The 21,761-nt window shown below is 37.7% G+C and overlaps 1 protein-coding gene across 1 annotated transcript in view; it reads right to left on the bottom strand.

The window, feature by feature from the left end:
• LOC116752610 (EGF-like and EMI domain-containing protein 1) overlaps positions 1–21,761 on the bottom strand; it is a 131,940-nt gene that overhangs the window by 47,548 nt on the left and 62,631 nt on the right. Inside the window, 2 exon segments of the mRNA XM_032629389.1 lie at positions 13,816–13,950; positions 17,661–17,789. Coding sequence (XP_032485280.1) covers positions 13,823–13,950; positions 17,661–17,789 — 257 coding nt within the window. The 3' untranslated portion in view covers positions 13,816–13,822.

Genomic DNA, 21,761 nt, shown 5'->3' with positions numbered 1-21,761 from the left:
CAATAATAATTTAAGACACTAAATATAACTGGAATTGGCATCTTTACCATTTCAACAGTACTGTGATATTAAGGTAGACACCATTGTTTCCCCTTAGATAAATTTCCAATTTTGAACAAGATAATGGAGGTGAAAAATGCTTTGTAAAGCATAAAATTGAACAACTTTTATCATGATATGATTATTAAAGTACGTCAGACTGCTGGATCATATAGTTTAAGTTATAGACATTCTCTGCAGAAAGGCACACTTCTATGTTTACTATATATGGGTATGACTGGCACTATCGTTTTGTGTTTTCTTAAATTTAAATGAAAATTTAGCAACATACAGTTGAAATATACAATGGCAGTATTTCAGGTTCTATAATATAATGAAATATAGTTCCCTAGTAATAGCTAACACACATTATCCTTGTGGGAATACATAGGCAATTTCAGTGATATTACAGAATTTCTTCCTCAAGGTTTGCAAAGTTTCAGACTGAGCTTGCAAAACAGATGAATTATGTGGAGACTCTCACAAAGGCAGGCATCCAGGAAGCTGAGCTCTTTGCGACTATGCTAAAGTGAGACACATTAAGTGGTCTGCAGGCCTCCTTCCCTTTCTTCTCTACATTCAGACAATTGATTAATGATGGCACAAGAACACAGTTAGTGAGATCGACAGTATCTTAAAATAGCAGAAGGATTTTTTTCTAGTTTCTTGGGCCTGTCATTTTTATTATAGAATAAAAGCAAACTCAGATATCTCAGCCTGAGCATTACTATTGTCTCTGAAGCCAAAAGGCAGTTATTTATTCCAACTTGGAAATAACTGTTATGATCCAGCAGGCATTTAAAATTGAGGCACTTCAAACTGCTTGAAAATTAATACACATATTACATTTGATTTTTCCCTCCATATTCTATCTCCTTTTGGGCCCAGGAGATGGAAATTATTCATAATGTAGTAACAGACACTTGACTTCAATGTGTTCCTAGAAAATAGACTATGTTAGAAAGTTACAATATAATTATATATTGCTGTGCTATCAGTTTGTAAGACACTCCTTAATTTTAGAGATGTTAAAGTGTCAAAAAAATTGTGTCTCAGGATACATGATATAAATATTGTGTATGCGAGAGAGAGGGAGAAAGAGGGAGAAGAAGTTAAAACTTGACAATAGAAAAATTCAATGAGTTTAAAAAGTTACATATTTCTCCAAGTACCCATCAGCACAGATATTTAAATATATTCTTTGCAAGTTTCACATGAGAGCAAATTTCCAGGTATTTGATTTCATTTCAACATTAATAACTCTCAGGGATTCTGAATCCTTTCTGTCATGACTACATTGGACCTGACCTTCAAGAGTGAGAGGGATCGAGAATGAGTAAGATTCATCCACAGGAAAATGATGTATGTTGATGACTGGGAGGGATTATGCATCTTGAAGAGGCAAGAAAATTTTAAACATTCTGTTGACAGAGAACAAAATGGACTAAATATTTATTTCCTTCCTTGTTGAACTTTCTGGGAAGGTAGTCCACAGGTGCTATTTTAATTTCCTCATTTACCATTTATTTTTAATCCAAATTATATTTCACATATTTTTTCCCCCCAAAACTACCAGGTCCTAAATCACAAATCCTGTGCTTGCTCCCTAGTTTTTTCTTTTCCTTTTAAAACAGCATATGAGACAGTGATTATCCTTTTCTTCTTGAGAGTCATCTTTCTTTGGAATTATATCTCTGAGTTCTCCTATTTCCTTTCCACCTTTTTCCATCTTTGAAAAGCAGGAGTCACAAACGCAGGTCCCCGAGAGCCAGAAAGGCAACCCCCAGGGGAAAGCAGGTGGAGTCCCTGCAGGTGAATCCCCATGAGGTGGTAGGATTGGGACCAATGGGAGAGTGCCTGCACCCTGCCCCCCATAAAGAGGTATGAGCTAATTAAACGGAACCATTTGTTCCCACACAGGAAGATGGGTCCAGAGTTCCTACATCTGATTTTTAAAATATTGAATCACATATTTTAAAAGGAATTTGCCTGCCATTCAGAATACATCTGCAAGTCAAATTCAGCTCAAAGGCTGCCAGTTTGTAACATCTGCTCTAAGTAAATCTTGTTCACTGGTTTCCCTTTCTCTAGATCCCCCTAAATGTAAGGAATTTAGCGAGTTTCTGCTCACAGTTTTCTTGGCTTTCCCCTTTAGCATCTTCTCCTCAGTTATCTCATCCAATCCATCTCTATGTTGATGGTTCTCACCTCTGCACTACTAGCTCTGAACTTTCCTTTGAGTTCTTAGGATCTGACTTTCCAACAAAGTATTGTTCACGTATATTCCGCTCAGCGTGTCTCAAACTATATACATCAAATAATTTTTAAACTTCAGTCATCTTTCATTTTCCATACCTATTCACTCAAACCTGTGACTTGAGTTCCAATCCTAACATCCTCACTTACTAACCATGTGGCCTTAGGCAAATTACTTTGCTTCTCTGTGCCTCACTCTCCCTACCTGGAAGAAAGGATAATAATAGTCCCTATCCCACAAGGTTATCATGAGGATTAAAAAAATATTGACTAGACAGCAGGACACAAAATGGAATGTTTTTGTTGTTGTTGCCTCAGATTTGCAGAAGAAACCTCAAGTCACTGTGTGCTGGACAATTTATTCAGGTCTTCCTGAGGAAGTGCTAATCTAATTTTGTGATTTGTACGTGTTCGGTCACTTTGAGGGTATATAACAAGTGCTACAGACTAATTTTCAAAGATTGGTAGAGATTTTCTTTAAGGAGAGAGGGTTTTAGCTTATAATTTACTGGTGTAACTATGTGCTAAATGCCCTTCCAAAGGTATAATATGTATTAACCTATTTAATCCTCATAAGAATCTAGTAAGCTGGGTCCTTTGTCAGTCACATTTGACAGATGAGAAACTAAGGCAAAATAAGTACGTACCTATTGCAAGTGGAGAAAGATAGAAGGACAGGACTTACAAGATCTTTGCTTGTGAAGGAAACAATGATAACTGGACACAGTCATATCAAAAAACAAATTAGAACATAAAGTATTCTGTATGTCATACTGACCCTTCTATTTAAGTACTAAGGAATTACAGTACTAGAACGAATACATGTCCAACAAGTAACACTAAATATTCAGCCATTGTAGATAAAAATTCCAAAACACAGTGGATCACGAAAAAAACTAATAATGCACAAAGGGTCTGTGTGTATCTATATGAAAGGTGTGTGTACTGGAATGCAGAACTTCTGGATGACTCACTGTGTAGAAATAAGAATTTATTTTGTGCTCTGCCAGATATTCAATTTAGGCCTCTGGAAGAAAGCAGAGCAATCATGGATTATGGTAGGCAGCTAGCCAGCTATATTTACCAACACACAAAGAGAATGTTAAACATGGTTGAGTTTGGGCAGCCCTATAAAAACAAAAAGCACTGAGACCACTCAGCAAGTGCATAATGTAAAGAAAAATTCTTTGGGTCATTATTTATGTTAGATGATGAACAGGACTTGTAATCAGCTTCTGATTTACAGCATCTGCCAGCAGACTCAGTCCAGCTGGACAGGCAGGTACACTGGCTGGTATCACGGTCCCATTGAGAGCTATCATTACTAATGTGGGGCAGCAGGCAGCTTAAGCTGTGGAAATAGGTTGGACAAGCTGCCTACAGACTAACAAAAAGCATCCTCCCTCCATCATTAAACTGAGCATAGGCTGTTATGGCTCTTTACATTTCAACAATGCTCTTGGCTATGTCAGTCACTCTTTTTGCAACCTACAAATGCAAGGCCAAAAAAAGAACAAGCTTAATGAAACTTCCTGACTACTTAGGTTTTTCTACGGAATCTAATTTTTCTCTATTTTCTTTAAATTTTTATAAGCAGGCAGCTCTACTACTTAATATTGATAACTACAGTCTCACTTTATAGATATCTAGTGTTCGTATGAACTTCGCTGATTATCTAGTCCTCAGTTGCTAATTATATGAGCCCTGACAAGTTACTTAGTTCTGCCTAGAGTCAGCTTCCTCATTCATAAAATGGGAATAGTAAGAGTACCAAACACAATTAGTTGTTCTGAGGGTTAGGTGAGTGAATTGATGAAAAACACGTAGCACAGTGAACACAGAATGGGCACTCAATTAACATGAGCTTTGAGTAATTTATTATCATTATACAGCATATACCTATAATTATCATCTTGTGTTACTACACATTGGATTATATATTATTACATAGATATTACATATTATCTAGTTAAATCCTTTCCTTTTTTTACAAAAACTAAAAGCCAGAGACATTTATTCACTATTCTATCGTGGCTCTGTTATATTCAAAAGAAAGGTGAGTATATTGGAGGTGAGTACAGAAAAAAATAAATACAGACTCTTGAGAAGCTAAAGAACCCTAAAAAACTTCATTGGTGTTTGATGTTAGTCATCAAAACCTTTGAAAAAAACTTCTTCTGAAAAGTGCTTTCAGAAACTGAGCATCAACAAAGCTGTGGTGCTGGGCTCTAGCAAAAACCTCCCTTCTTCTCCTTGTACCACTGCTGTCATCTTAAAAGTCCTAGCAATTTAACCTGGTTTAGTGTAGACTACTGAATATTTTTCAGTAGCATAAACTCTGTTTCTCATGTCTTTTTTTGACTTGGTGGATTATTTCTATGAAACTTTAATCCCAAACTGCTCTACTAAGTTGTCAAGAATGTTCTTTAATTGAATCTACCAAATTTTTAATGAGCATCCCTTGTAAATCAAGAGCTGGGGAATACAAAAATGAATGATAGTTTTAATCATGCGTAAACAGACAATTATAATGCACTACGACGGGCAATACTACAGAAGGAAGGGACTTAGTGTTTTTGTTTGTTTGTTTACATATACTGAAAAATAAAAATCCCTGAAGAATTTTAACAGGCAACAAAAATGAAGGAAGAAAAAATGGATTTAAGGGAAGAGGAATGAACAATAGCACCACGTTTCAAAAGCACATGGTGCCTGGCAGAACGATGAAGGTATGTGGGGTACAGGTGCGAGTAGTCAAAATTATGATGAGCTTAAATTATGGAATTTTGTAAGGCATCAGTAATTTGTTGAGGGTTATAAAGTAATAACAGGATTCACTTTTTAAAAAAAGATCTAACTGGGACATTATGGAAGGTGATAAGAATAGGGGAAAGAACAGCTCCTAGACCCACCACTCCTCAATGTAGAGCCGTGACTCCGTTCCATTCCTGCAGAAGATGGGGAGATGCATGAATTGGTAATGACATAACCATCAGTCCTCAACCACATCCTTATTTTAAAACTGAATTTGCACAATAGCTTTTTGAAAGGCCTTTCACTGCTTTAGTGTCGCCTCTTGTCGCACTTCTCTGTGGGAGCTGACATTTTGCCGAAGCTTCATCAGGCTGGACCGCCTGCTGAGAACCAGATTGGTAAAGGATATGCATCTCACTGCTGGGAAACATGGGAGATGTATTATTTAAATCAATTTATTTTACAGCAACTTTAAAAATCAAATTGAGGATTGCTTCAGAGAGGTTCGAAGCACATTACTGCACCTCACCTCTTTGTGCTTGGTGATGCTTAACACTCAAAATTGTTCTAATAGTTTTTTGTTTGCTTTATCTTATTTTACATTACAAGTACTCTTTTTTTTTTTCTGCCTTAGATAATTGCCTTTTTCTCTTTTTATAACAGTATGTCATAAAGGAAATTCTAGCCCTGGTTTAGGGTAGGTGTGTTACAGGAAGTTGGAAAACAGCGTAGTGGTTGTTTGAGGGCTCATTGGGTCCCTTGAGATCTGAGTCAATACTCCAGCTATGTGAACTTTAGAGAAAGGGAGTATGTGTCTACACACATAGCAACGCGACTTTTTTGTGTTTATTTATTTATAAATATTTTTATTTATTTACTGATTGGCTGCATGAGGTCTTAGTTGTGGCATGTGGGATCTTTCATTGCGGCATGCAGGCTCCCCGCTGCAGTGTGTGGGCTTCTCTAGTTGTGGCATGAGGGCTCCAGAGCCCGCGGGCTCCACAGCTGGGGCACGCCGGCTCTCCAGTTGCGGTGCCGGGCTTAGCTGCCCCGGGCAAGTGGGATCCTAGCTCCACCACCAAGGGTCGAACCAGCGTCCCCTGCATTGCAAGGCTGATTCCTAACCACTGGACCACCAAGGAAGTCCCTATTTTTTGACTCTTGAATCAATTAAGCTGAACAATTGATTTTTCTTTCAAAAATAAAATAGACTAGTCTGAGACAGAAATTTTTGTTTTTTGATTTGTTGGTTAATTTAATTCAACCCAAAAGGTCAAATTATTCACCTGTTTAGAAACAGGAGTAAAATCAATACCTGCAAAGTTATCAACTCTTAATATCAAAAGAGAAAGTAAGTGTTAAGAAATCATTCAGATCCCTAAGAGTGTTCAGAATACAATTATTTGCCAGCCAGTGGTACACTGGAGCTGTTACTACCAGCTTGGAAAGCCAATGGTTAAACTGCAACCTGTTAACTTTTCAGGAATTTTGTGAGCCAGTTGACACCACATTGGTTGCTTGAAATTTCCCCTGTGGGAGTATGGCAGGGGAAATCGTCAAATTATACAAACCAGGGTTTTTATTTCAGAGAATAAGTTGTTAAACGTTTACCAGCTTTTATCTACAGAAGGTTCACACTTGTGTTCATTAGGGTTTTCATGACGTTTGATGATGTTTGACCATCATCACCTCATGATGATTCATCATTTCATGATGTTTGATCATATAATGTTTAAAGCAAAGTTGTATTTGGAATTGGTATCTCCCTTCCAACGTCTTCTCCCCTATTCTCTCTAATTTTCTCTCCTTCAATAGTGAAGGGGCCTATTTTGTAAACACTCATAAAAACATGGCAGAATTCAGAGAAGTAATAACAATGACTGAGGGTTAGAAAATAAGATTTCTGGAAAAAGGGAAATGAAGTGTCCAGAGGAAACATTACTATGTTCTTTCATTTATCACTTTTTAAAAAAGCATTTTAGTAGTGCTGCCAAGCTATGCTCAATATCCACCTCATCTGAAACAGGAGAAAACAGTCTGAAATTAAAAGAGCAACAAGATCAATTAGACTGAAGAAAAAACATCTTCACTGTATGGGAACAGTTAAGATCACCAGACAATACTTTAGGAACAGACAGCTATCTTACTTAGATATTTAGTAACGGATTGGTCTGAAGATGATGTATTTTCTCCCTTGTAAAGGGGAAAAATAGTAAAGTAGTACATATGGGAACGACAGAAATGTAAAAAGGAGAAAAATATTCACTAATAGTCCCGCTGTCTAGATATGGCCACTGTTAACAACTGCTGTCCTTTCTACTACAATTTTCCACATACATACATGCATACAGGTTTTTACAAATTTGGAGCATTCTCTATATACAACTTTTAATGTCAATTTAATGTCAATTCTCCTGACATTACACATTCTTCCAAAACATGAATCTTAATGGCCTCAGAATAGTCCACTGATGTGTTATATGATTTGTTTACTCTTTCTCCTTCTGGTGGGTATTTAGGGTCCTTTTATTTCGTACTTTGACTATTATAAATAATTCTGGGATAAAGAAAAAGTTGGGATCACTTCTGAGATGATCTGGTAAAAGCCCTGATATATGAGGCTAAACTTTCTCAGAGACGATACATTCTCATCAATGGTATGAGTGTCCATGCAGCCACAGCTGCCCCCAACCCCGATACTGTCTAGGAAGCAGAAAGAAAAAAATACAATCTACCATAATCCAGAGAGTTTTCACATAGTGAAATAAAACCCTTTTTAAAAAAGAATTATTTTGCCCAAGTATTTGTATTTATAACTTCCAAAAGTTGGAATTTATATAAAGCCAATATCTTTAGAAATAGCTTTTTCGTCTCTCCTGCCTCTAAAACATATTGCTTTGTATAGCCTATAAGTATTTTTAAGTTCATTATGCAGAATAACTAAGTTTTAAAATTCCATAAGCACCATTTACAGGGTATTTAGAAAAATGTTGTATACTTTTCTTCAAACATAAGCCCCTTTTTAAATGGCACACACATTCCTTGTGGAGTATACATGAAGCATTTTTAATGAGTCCTATCCTTTGGTTCCATTTATTTTCCTAAATATCCTATTACGATGATTATATAATTTGTGTTGGTACCTTTGTTTGTGAAATCAGATGATAGCATATAACACTAAAGTTGAACGTTACTAGAAGTTGGGGAATATTTTTGCCTATCCAACTCAATACATTATCTCATGTATCAGATTGACAATAAAATTAGAATTGTCACCCCAAATCACTCAGGATTATCATGATATATTCTCCTGGGTTTTGAAATCTTAGAACGGAAGAGTTGTAACATAACTATTAAAATTAATATTTTAAAGAATGAGCAGTTTATCTCTCCACTTGTTTCTAAATAGTATATTTATATCACCTGACAATTGGAACAGATATATCACTATCTGCTTAATAATTATTCCATTAAAATTGAGTTAGACAAGAGAAAATGTCACTTCACTGTGGAAATAGCAAGTAACTACCTTTTGAATATGTAAATTCTTACCTTTAAGCTTTTTTTTTAAAGCAAACAAGTAGGTTAGGGATAGCCAATTGCTGCACCAGCAAACTTTTATACTGTTGAAAGGCCTGTCAACAGTGCCAGAATGACAGTCCTAAAGTATACACTGATCTAGTTATATCCAGAAAAATCATCAGGCAACGACTTTGTCCTATCACTCTTGCTTGAGGGTTATCCTTAGGAGCAGTAATGCATTTTCCCAAATGATCAGATGATTGGCTAAGTGCTAAATACTATCCTGGTGTTACTTTTTATATTTATGTTTAAGTTTCTGGTTTTATTTGCTTGTTGGTTTATAGAAAGTTCTAAGCACTGGAAGCTAATTCAGATCACTGTTCACACCTCATGACATCATAGACAATCCAAACGATAGACTTTCGCTAACCTTTATCAGACACATTTGAAATAGTAATGTAAAAATACCATCATTACCATCCAGCCCACAGCTGTCCTCAAATTCTCAGGTTACCCTGTTTCAACGTGGATGGAGTAGAGAATGCAATAGAGTCAGGGATAACAGAGGTTATGTAAGAATCACAAGCAGAAAAAGAGATAGCAAGGAAGCAGTTCTACTGGCTCTTTGAAGCAGATTGAGTTTAACTAATCACTTTTTATCAGTCTATAATCTGCTCTCTCTCTGACAAGGAATGATAAATACAGTCTAGCAGATTCTTAAAGTGCCTTTCAGTATAACTTTAAATAGTAATGTTATGATAGATTGGTTCCAAAGATGGCTGCAACAATATCTCCCAGCTTGCAGGTCTTTTGCCACGAGATTTTGCTACTCCTCTCATCCATCAGGAGGTAGAATCTCTTTCTCCTCCCCTTGAATCTGTATGTCCTTATGACTTAACCAATAGCATGTGGCAGAAGTAACTATGTGTGGCTTCTGAAGGTAGGCTTTTTGATGCATTGTACCTTCTGCTTTCCCACTTTTGGGATGCTCTTTCTTGGATTGCTGTCTTGAGACTGCCATGCAATGAGGAAGCCCAAGCTAACCTTGTGGAAGTACTATGTATAGAAAAGGCCAGATTCCCCTGATTAAGAAGCCTAGTCAAGCCCAGTTCCCAGCTAATCTACTTGCTAGAAGCAGCCACTAGTGATTCCAGGTGAGACCAGAAGGAGAACTACCTTATCAATCCACAGAATCAAAAAAATAATAAATTTTTGTTGGCAGGATTTGTTACCAAGTATTGGGATGTTTGTTATACAATAGGTAATTTAAACATATACTCGTCTATCATAGCTCATAGAGCAGTTTTAAAAAGGATTTATAAAGCTAACAATTTTAATAACTTTGTTGGTCATCTTGTCTAGTTAATGACTTTCGTATGGTACAGGTTTTTCCCGTGTAACCAGGAAGACACTCACAGTTTCCAGTTTTTTTGTTGCACTGACCTCCATTCTCACAGGGTCCACAGGAGAACGGACGATCTGGTCCCTAGAGGCCGTTAGGGCAGGCTTATAAAATGAGAGAGAAAGAAAGGAGCTAAGACTTGTAATAAATCTCAAGGTGGTCCCAGATTTCTGCTGTTGCCTAAGTGAGTTGGAAAAGTGTGTGTGTGTGTGTGTGTGTGTGTGTGTGTGTGTGCAGGTGAGTGCGTATGAGTTGCAAAGAAAGAAATAGAGTAGCCTCTAAGGATTTATAGCACTTTCAAAAATATTCCCTGAAGAAATCAGCACGATGCCATATCTTGTCACTTTGGAAACACAGACACAGAGGTTGGCTTTTTGCTGAAAATGTGGTTTTGCAGATGTAACAATGGAAGCAATTTTGATACATATCTTTGGAGGCAGTTGTACACACAAAATCTGAAATGAGATGTAATTTGTAAAGGAAGCTTGGGAGGTGTAGTGCTTGGGAAGCTGTCCCCAAATGTTTACCTGAATCCTGTTCTCCCAGTCTTTGCTTATTTCATAAGCCAGAATAATCACCCAGGAGGTTTGTAATTTGTGTGTTTTATAAGAGCGGGCAATGTATAAGGTGGAGAAAGAGGAATTGTGCTGCTTCGTTGGATGCCCTTTGAACTAGAAAAGGATGGCTGATGCTACAGGGACCACTGAGGTTTCAGCCTCCGTTGAAACCACTGGAATTAGAAACCTGGAGGAAAGCATGCTTTCAACACAGGGAAAACAGTGAAACTTTCCTAAACATGTGACAATTACAGAAAGTTACATCAAACCACATTGGGCTGTTAAATATCTTCTTGTCCTAAGCAGAATCTTTGAATAACAGAATTATTAAATTTTCTGGGATGTTCATACAATTCCTGGCTACTATCTGTTGATCACTTCCTTTGTGCCAAGCACTTTACATAAATTAGCTCACATTTCCATAAAAATCACTATATGACATAAGCAACTTTATCTCCATTTATATAAGAAACTGAGGCTTGGAGGAGCTAAGTGACTTATTCTGGGTCACCCAGCTAATAAGTAGCAAAGTCAGTATTTGAATCCAGATCTGACTTGTGAAACTGTTGCTCTCAGCCACTACACCCAGCTTATGTTGCAATACTAAGTACTCAGCACTTTTCAAGTCAATTAACCCACTCTTAGAGACCCACTGGTGTTCAAAATTTCAAGGCCATCAGTGTGGAACTACTGTAACAAAAATCTGTCCTTTTTATGGTGACACAGATGTTGAACAGGCCTCCTTAGATGGACTCAAGAGGCTTGCTGGGCCAGAGTCCTCTACATTCAGGTCTGCCTGCAGCTGGGGTCCAAAATACCCCAGGCAACAAACTAATCAAAACAAGGCAAAGACACCGTTTTTGTTTTGTTTTGTTTTTCTCTCTCTCTCTTTTTTGCTATTTCACAGATTAGTATAGAAACCAGCTCTTCTGCTCTTAAAAGTCATCACCGATGGGCTAAATAAGGCCTGGTGCTGATTGTGGAGAGTACTGTTCATTAGTGCCATTGAAACAATTTGCAGTCTTTAATTAACTATTCATCTGCAATCTAGACACAGGTCTGGAGTCAAGATTTTTAAAGATATGTCTGGCTCTAGGAGCACTTGGGCTAGTTCACTCTTTTAAAAAAAGAAAAAAAAAAAAGAGAAAAAAAAAAAAGAGAAAGAAGAACAACAGGCCTGATTTTCGTCATGCAACGACACTCAGAAAGCATTTTTTGCCTTGATTTCAGCTGCCAATCATGGCGATCCCGTTCACCTGCTCCAGTCTGAGTCATAATTTCATTTTGTGGTTACACAAAACTATCAGAATTGGACAAAGTTATCTGACTGAAAAATAATATGTTTTCCTGAGATGATGGTGACCTCTATTTTGCTGATTTACATATACTTTCAACTCATTTTCCTTCACAGTGGGAATCTCAGAAGCATTTTCCAATATAGTGTATTCAGCAGTTGCTTTGAGAAAATGTTATCAGAGTAAATTAAATTTACCCAGGTGTGTGTATATGGTATTGTCTCCCATGTGTTGACTTCTAGGGCACGACTTCTCTAGGGGGCGAATGAATAAGGGGCTGACTCTAGGTTTAAAAACCAGTTGAAGCAGAAGGAGGCTTAGATATTGGAATGGGACCCACACTCATACCCTATTAAAGGCATTCGTGTAATGTCAGCCTTCTGTTTCCCCAACTTCTCTTCCCCATTGCCTAGAAAGTCACAATCCAGCTACATATATAGCCCTAATCTCTACAAAATCTTGATGAACATTGCTATTCACATACTCTAGTTCCATAGCCAGTTCCACAGCCACAGGCAACCTGGAAGACCCTTACTCCCTTTCAGTCAGCTTGAACAAGCCCTGCAGACCCTTTGAAGATGACAATGCAAGGAGGAACATGTAATACACGAGAGCCAAGGACAACCTCCCACCCCAGTCCCTGCCTTTGTAAGTGGACCCAACAGTATGACAGCTTCCTTACAACCCTATTATCTCCCTCTGATTTTATTTACCTATTTATTTATTTATTGACTGTTCCACATGGCATGTGGGATCTTAGTTCCCCAACTTGGGATTGAACCTGCACCCCGTGCAGTGGAAGCGTGGAGTCCCAACCACTGTACTGCCAGGGAAGTCCGTCTCTCCTGATTTTAAACAAGATCACTTTGGATCACTTCAAAGGCAAAAAGTTCACTTGCCATTGGTTATGATAATTGTATTTGTTATATGTTCAGTTCTGCTGTGTATTGAAGAGAAAAAAAAATGCTGTGATAATTTCCCCTAAATAATACAGTAACACGTGCTCAATTCAGAATGTATGAGAAAAATGAATAAAGAATAAAAATTGATGATTCACATTTATATATTCATTTAATAAAATACTTATTGAGTAACTTCTATATGTCCTGATTGTTCTAGGAGTTTGGGGATATTTTGGTGAAAAAAATGAATAGCTATCCTCCCCTTGTTGGAGCTTAGCTTCTAGCAGGAAGGGCAGGCAATAAATATTAGGCGTAATAATAATAATGAGAGTATATGGTAAGCACTTTGGAAAAATGCAAAAGTTCAAGGAGACTTGGCAAGTTGTAATTTTAAGTAGGTTGGTACTGACAAGATTCAGTGAAAAGGTAAAGTACACGTTTTTGAGAAAATGAGAGAGCCATGTAGTGCATTGGGAGAAGCATTCCGTGAGTCCATGAACCAGAGAGAGCCATTACTAACATCTTGGAATACCTTCTTCCACATTTTATATGCACCTACACACACATATATATCTATACATGTTACTTACCATTGGAATTATGCTGCACATAAACTTTTATAGATTTATAAAGAAATTGTTTAGAAATTTGAGAAAGGACCACACTGATAGCCATATTTAAAATTTCCCAAAATTTTCTATGGTTTCTCTTGTATTTATTTGAATAGTCTATCTTTAGATATAAAGAAAATGATCCTTTAACTCTGGAAGCTAGCAGGCCTTACTTGATTTAGCTAAGCTCAAAGAAGTGATTGGCCAGCTCTCATCTCCTTAGCATAAGATTCTCTGCAATGTGATCTTTCTTCCCTTGCTCAAGTCAGCAAGGGGACAGCTAACATCAGAGGCTAAGAAAACAAGGTTAAATGACTTTATTGCCCCATGTCTCAGTTTCCTCACCTGCAAACAGGGGATTAATAAAGTTTACTGCTCTCCTGAGGACTCTGGTGGATTAACTAACGATCGTATGGTGCTAAACAAAAGCTGAGCATTGTTATTAGAGAAGAAAGAAAATTTATAGTCAGATAGTACCTTTCTGTCATCTGTTGCCTTGGTAACCAGATTTGCAGGTGCAACTGCCATTTTTGGCACTGCATTCCAGGGTGTTCTCCTCCACACACCGACATTCTGAAGAGCAGCCAGCTCCATAGGCTCCCTTGGGACAGTCTGCAAGCAGATTGAGGCAACTCAGTCACCTGAAAACCATGCTTTGTTTCTTTCACATTGTTAGTGCACAGTCATGTAGTTCTGTGGGGCCTGATTATGGGTAAAACAAGGGGATCATCCTGGCTGCCAAAAAATTAGGGAAACAAATGTCTTTCAAATCAGGCAATTCATTTGCTTTTTGGCAACTGGATGTGAACAGTGAAGCCTGAACTACTTAAAAGGCTTTAGGGCTTCCGGGAGAGAAATTGCTTCTCAATGCGCTCCATTGGTGCCTGTATTTAATATTCTCCAAGGACTGCTAACGCCTGCCAGGCCCTGTATTCATCCTGCCACAGCATGGCAATGATGGACAAGCATTGATGGGAAAGCTTGCCATTGTTTTCATTCCCTTTCATTATACGGTAATCCGAAATAATTTTACATCGTGTAGATGACACAAAACTTTCATCCTGACGGCAGCATTATCTTGGCCACATCTTTGGCAAATGGTGCTCGCCTTTCCTTCACTATTTTCCCCATGACTTTGAGTTTTAGGGATGCTAGTCAGCACAGGAATTCTAACTTGAGAAAGTCTCACCTTTGCATTCAGGAAAACATACCGTATCTTAGTTCTCTCTTTGAGGAGTTATAGTAATTCAATTCCCTTTCCAAAATATAACTCTGACAATTTTTTCTCCCCCATTACAAGTGTCTACAGGACTCAAATAAAAGATCCTTCAAGTGCCCTCCAGGATCAAAATAATTATATTATCTACCTATATAGGCTTTGCTGTGGACAGCTGCTTGGAGAGAACAAAAATAAACCACTTGACTCTCTGATGGATGGAAATTATTAGCATCTGCTAATATTTGCTATTATTAGCAGAGCTAATTTAAAGTGGTGGTTACAATGCCACCATGGAGGGTGGTCTTTGTCTCAGTTGCCAGGGACAGAGTTACCCCTTAAAGCAGAACAGAATTATTAACAGGGCTCCTTTTCACTGTTAATAGTATCCTATTTGGATGATAAATTATATGATACCTCCATCATCCTTCCTGCATCTTCTTAGTGTTGAGTCCTTTCCCAGACCCACCAAGCCCCCAGGGTCTCTCAGAGCTATTGTCTTCCTTGATGTGGACCTCGTGCTCATTCTAGAGCACTCACCTCCTTAGATTGGCTTCCATGCCCTACTTACTCTTTCTGGTTCAGCTTGTAGAACAGTGGTTCAGGGGACAACTTGGACACCATGGAATACTTAAATGTGACAGTTGGGTACATTAAGAACACAGAACTGGAGAAATATACTTACAAAAAAAAGAAAAAGTGGAAGAAGTAACTTTTTTTTAGCAATCTAGTGTCTTCTCAGGATTTGCTATGCATTGAAATGTATCCTCCAAAATGCATATGTTGAAGTACTTACCTCCAGTACCTCAGAATGTGATCTCATTTGGAAATCGTGTCTTTGCTGATGTAATCACGTAAGATGTGGTCATACTGAAGTGGGATGGGCTTATAATCCAATATGACTGGTATCCTTATAAATAGGAGAAATTCAGACACAGAGGCACTCACACAGGGAGAATGCCATGAGAATGTTGGAGTTCTGCTGTCACAAGCCAAAGAACTATAGGAAGCTAGGGAAGAGGCTGGAACAGATCCTTCCCTAGCACCTGCAGAGGGAGCATGATCTGCCAATACCTTGATCCCAGACTACCAGCCTCCAGAACTGTGAGGCAATGCGTTTCTGTTGTTTAAGGCACTCAATTTGCGGTACTTCATTGCGACAGCTCTAGAAAACTAATGTAGGGTTGCAACTTCAAGCTTCTTAGGGCCAGGCAAGTGGCATTAATAAATGAAGCCTCAAGTCTGAGCAATAAGAGTCCTGAAGAACTGGAATATGTATGATTTTCTAAAGAGGGTCACATTCCAAATGCTAACCACCATTGCCACCACCGCCATCTGCTTTTTAAATTTTTGAGCAGATAAATTATGACTTAAATGTTTTTGCCAAAACATCTGGTATTAGCTTATAAAATATTCAAAAGTTATTACTAAAAAATGGGGAGTGTCTTGTTACCCTAGAGGAACAATAACAGAAGTCATGCTATCTTTGTTTCTAGGTGAGTTTTCTTCCCTTGGCATGTTACAGGAAGTATCTGATGCTCTGGAACATACCACTGGCATCTCCATTTTCTCATTTACCCATGTCTTCTCCTCTTCTCTTCCCTTTGCTTGTCCAAGCCTTTCCTCATGACTCAGGCTCAGTTTTCTGTGATGCCTTCACTGGCTCTGTTATTGGAGAATTCACAATTTACTCTCTGTCTTTAAGGAGCATGCCTTTTCTTAAGTAGATAACGTCCATGGACATTCAAGTAAAAATACAATATAAGACTCTAGAAGGTCTCTGTTATTAAAAAAGGGTCATAGTATTACTGAGGTTCACTCAGGAAGGATTTTCAGAGGCAGGCATATGGAATAGGTGGGGGAGCAAGGTACAGACTGTTTGAGGCTCACTGGTACTTGCACACAGCTTCAAGATGGGATGGTCGGTAGGTGTCCAGAGCTGTCCCATTGGGAGACAACTTAAAAGTTACCGATGAGCTGAAACATTTATTAGTGATTGTGTTTTCTCACATCTTTGCAGAATGTGATTGCTGGCCAAAATGCAATATGAATAATACGTTTTAGACATTTTAGGGAATGATATTGTTTGGCACTAGAACCCAGAAATAAAAGACACCTGTACTGGGCCTTCGATATTCAACTTTCACAAAGTGTGAAATGTCCAATATTAACAACCCTCTCTCAATAATCAAGGTAAACCTAACTAGGAAATAAAAAGGAAAGACTCCAGAAATATTTTTCTTTTATTCATCAAAATATAGATTCTATAATGTAAGGAGGCTAAATAAAGATTAGAGCATAAATTGTCATATATATATATGATATGACCATATAAAATATGTTATATGTTTTACTCTTTTCTTTTGTCTAATATGAACAAAGAAGAACAGAGATGTGCTGCTTACCACCCAGTTCTACAAGGGTTAAGTCCTAACCCACTGCACGAATAGTGTACCCTGAGGGGAATCCAGGATGAAAAACAGGATGAGGCACTCTGTGCTTTGGATAAACAGGCCCTTAGATGGTTAGGTGCATATCTCAGCAAAAATTTCAATGAACCCAGATTCTTTTACCAACATGTATGTATGTGTATATATATATATATATATATATATATATATATATATATATATGTAGAAAGAGTGTTTATTTTTTTAAATTACCTTAAAATGTCATTTACAGAGATGCAGATTTATATAACTTGGCAATAACATTTTAAAAATGTATGGGCTATTTCATTTTATTGCACTTCCTCTTTAATAATATATGAGGCATTTTATTTTACATAAGTAAAAGATAATGTATAATATCATATAACAGGTGTGGTGCCAGTTAAGTCAACCCTAAAATTAAATGAGATGTGTATGGGAGGATAGAAATATATATAAATAAACTGGCTTCTCCCCTACCTCTTTGGAGCAGTTTCCTCAGAGCAAACTGAGGTGCTGTCTCCTAGGCGCTAGTCTTCAGCAAGACCCTGAATAAAACTTAAGCTCACAGCTCTTATGTTGGGTGTCTTCCTTTAAGTTGACACTAAAGTATTTTCAGTATTTTTCTGAGCTTCCTTGCTTACACACAGAGAGAAAATTTCGTGCCTGTGACTTACTCAGATGACAAAACCTCCCATAGCGCCCTGGCTCACACATACAGGCACCATACACCCTGTGGCAATGGCCATTGTTGGCACAGTTACATTTCCTTTTGCAACTCTTCCCAAAGAATTCTTTTGGGCATCCTAAAGGGTAGAAAGACAAAGGAAGTGAATATTAACCCACATGCAAACCTCACTAGAGCGGTTGTTACATAAGATAATGATCTCGCAAAAGGTAAGACATTTCCAATCTGATTGGACCAAGGCTAGAGAGCTCTTTTAAAAACCAACCCTATGATTTTATATCCTCTGCCAAAAATTCTGCAATGACTTGCCATTGCTGTTAGGTTAAAAACTCCAAATGTAACAAGACTGATGAGCCCCTGCACTGGCTGACCTCATGTTGAACTAATATCTCATTGACTTTTGCTCCACCAGCTGGCCTGCCTTAGGTGCCTCTAATGTACCTCACTCTTTCCCACTTCAGAGCTGGGCAACACGTGGCTCACTCTCTCTTCCCCTGTCTCATGTCTCCTCCTTTTGCAGGCTTCTGCTTAAGGGTCACTTCTCTAGAAGTTGTTCCCTGGCTCACACAGTCTGTATGGTTCTCATGGTCTGACCTCCAAGCACACATTAATATTTAATTTGAAATACCTACCAACATTTGTAACCGATGTCTGCTTTGAACAAGACTGTAAGTTCCATGAAGAAGGACCAGGAGCTTTTTAATTTTTGTTTTGTTACCATATCATAAAACCTGGCACAGTGCCTTGCAAGCACTTAATATATATTTTTTGAATAAATGAATGAATATCGTCTGGGGGATAAACAACTAGAGGTGTCTTCCTGCACCACTTTGAGAGCAAACTAAACTTGGTTTCCATCTCCCCAGTTTCACGACCTGTGAGAACCTAATAAACTCCCCATGATTTCTGGCAATCCCTGAAGACTTATATCTTCATCGACTCTCTGCCTTCAACGCCTGGGACTGTACAAGCAGTTTCTTCTTTGTGTTTTATCCACCCATGTAGAAAATGTGGTCTCTTGACTGATCTCCATGAAAAATCCACAGGCAGCACTCATTGGATTGGTATTTTGTGAGTTTTTCAACCATCACTTCTCCTCTCTTTTCCTCTTTCTCTCCTCTCCTTTTCTTCTCTGATTTTTATCTCACTTCCTCCATGATTTGCCCAAAGAGATTCATTTTCTTCATTCTTTTATTATGCAGAGCAAATCAATTCACTCAGGCCCTATGTGTAAACCTCTGCACACGAGCTCAACACTTTGCTCAACAAATGAGAAAGGCTTCCTCTGTATCCGGATTCATCCTGCTTAGATCACAGTTAGTGATTTAAGTATCAGTTATTTTTTTCTGTTACACATTCATCAGTCAAAGCAATTGTGCTCTTGTATATATAGACACAGCTCTTTACTTATTTAGAAAAACCACCTTGAAGAAGAACTACAATCCTGCAGCCTGTGGAACAAAAACTACATTCACAGAAAGTTAGACAAGATGAAAAGGCAGAGGGCTATGTACCAGATGAAGGAACAAGATAAAACCCCAGAAAAACAACGAAATGAAGTGGAGATAGGCAACCTTCCAGAAAAAGAATTCAGAATAATGATAGTGAAGATGATCCAGGACCTCAGAAAAAGAATGGAGGCAAAGATCATTTACCAAAGAAATGTTTACCAAAAACCTAGAAGAATTAAAGAACAAACACCTAGGTGAATTAAAGAACAAACAAACAGAGATGAACAATACAATAACTGAAATGAAAAATACACTAGAAGGAATCAATAGCAGAATAACTGAGGCAGAAGAATGGATAAGTGACCTGGAAGACAGAATAGTGGAATTCACTGCTGTAGAACAGAATAAAGAAAAAAGAACGAAAAGAAATGAAGACAGCCTAAGAGACCTCTGGGACAACATTAAATGCAACAACATTTACATTATAGGGGTCCCAGAAGGAGAAGAGAGAGAGAAAGTACCCGAGGAAATATTTGAAGAACTTATAGTCAAAAACTTCCCTAACATGGGAAAGGAAATAGCCACCCAAGTCTAGGAAGTGCAGCGAGTCTCATACAGGATAAACCCAAGGAGAAACATGCCGAGACACACAGTAATCAAAATGGCAAAAATTAAAGACAAAGAAAAATTATTGAAAGCAGCAAGGGAAAAACAACAAATAACATTCAAGGGAACTCCCATAAGGTTAACAGCTGATTTCTCAGCAGAAACGCTACAAGCCGGAAAGGAGTGGCATGATATGCTTAAAGTGATGAAAGGAAAGAAACTACAACCAAGATTACTCTATCCAGCAAGGATCTCATTCAGATTCGATGGAGAAATCAAAAGCTAAGAGAATTCAGCACCACCAAACCAGCTCTACAACAAATGATAAAGGAACTTCTCTAAGTGGGAAACACAAGAGAAGAAAAGGACCTACAAAAACAAACCCCCGAAAATTAAGAAAATGGTCATAGGAACATACATATCGATAATTACCTTCAACGTGAATGGATTAAATGCTCCAATCAAAAGACACAGGCTTGCTGAATGGATACAAAAACAAGACCCATATATATGCTGTCTACAGGAGACCCACTTCAGACCTAGGGACACATACAGACTGAAAGTGAGGGGATGGAAAAATATATTCCATGCAAATCAAAAGAAAGCTGGAGTAGCAATACTCATATCCGATAAAATAGACTTTAAAATAAAGAATGTTACAAGAGACAAGGAAGGACACTACATAATGACCAAGGGATTGATCCAAGAAGATATAACAATTATAAATATATATGCACCCAACATAGGAGCACCTCAATATATAAGGCAACTGCTAACAGCTATAAAAGAGGAAATCGACAGTGACACAATAATAGTGGGGAACTTTAACACCTCACTTACACCAATGGACAGATCATCCAAACAGAAAATTAATAAGGAAACACAAGCTTTAAATGACACAATAGACCAGGTAGATTTATTGATATTTATAGGATATTACATCCAAAAACAGCAGATTACACTTTCTTCTCAAGTGCACACAGAACATTCTCCAGGATAGATCACATCTCGGGTCAGTAAATTTAAGAAAATTGAAATCATATCAAGTATCTTTTCCGACCACAACACTATGAGATTAAAAATCAATTACAGGGAAAAAAACATAAAAAACACAAACACATGGAGGCTAAACAATATGTTACTAAATAACCAAGAGATCGCTGAAGAAATCAAAGAGGAAATCAAAAAATACCTAGAAACAAATGACAATGAAAACACGATGACCAAAAACCTATGGGATGCAGCAAAAGCAGTTCTAAGAGGGAAGTTTATAGCAATAAAAGCCTACCTCAAGGGACAAGAAAAATCTCAAATAAACAATCTAACCTTACACCTAAAGGAACTAGTTCCTTTAGTTCGCAGAAGGAAAGAAATCATAAAGATCAGAGGAGAAATAAATGAGATAGAAACAAAGAAAACAATAGCAAAGATCAATACAACTAAAAGCTGGTTCTTTGAGAGGATAAACAAAATTGATAACCCATTAGCCAGACTTATCAAGAAAAAGAGGGAGAGGACTCAAATCAATAAAATTAGAAATGGAAAAGGAGAGGTTACAACAGACAATGCAGAAATACAAAGCATCTTAAGAGACTACTACAAGCAACTCTATGCCAATAAAATGGACAACCTGGAAGAAATGGACAAATGTTTAGAAAGGTATAACCTTCCAAGACTGAAACAGGAAGAAATAGAAAATATGAACAGACCAATCATAAGCACTGAAATTGAAACTGTGATTAAAAATCTTCCAACAAACAAAAGTCCAGGACCAGATGGCTTTACAGCTGAATTCTATCAAACATTTAGAGAAGAGCTAACACGCATCCTTCTCAAACTCTTCCAAAATATTGCAGAGGAAGGAACACTCCCGAACTCATTCTATGAGGCCACCATAACCCTGATACCAAAACCAGACAAAGATACTCCAAAAAAGTAAATTACAGACTAATACCACTGATGAATGTAGATGCAAAAATCCTCAACAAAATACTAGCAAACAGAATCCAACAACACATGAAAAGGATCATACA

The sequence above is a fragment of the Phocoena sinus genome, chromosome 4 (genome assembly GCF_008692025.1).
Source record: "Phocoena sinus isolate mPhoSin1 chromosome 4, mPhoSin1.pri, whole genome shotgun sequence".
NCBI classification, from domain to species: Eukaryota; Metazoa; Chordata; class Mammalia; order Artiodactyla; family Phocoenidae; genus Phocoena; species Phocoena sinus.
The sequence above is the reverse complement of the archived record's forward strand: the minus strand, read 5'-3'. Positions and strand labels throughout refer to the sequence as shown.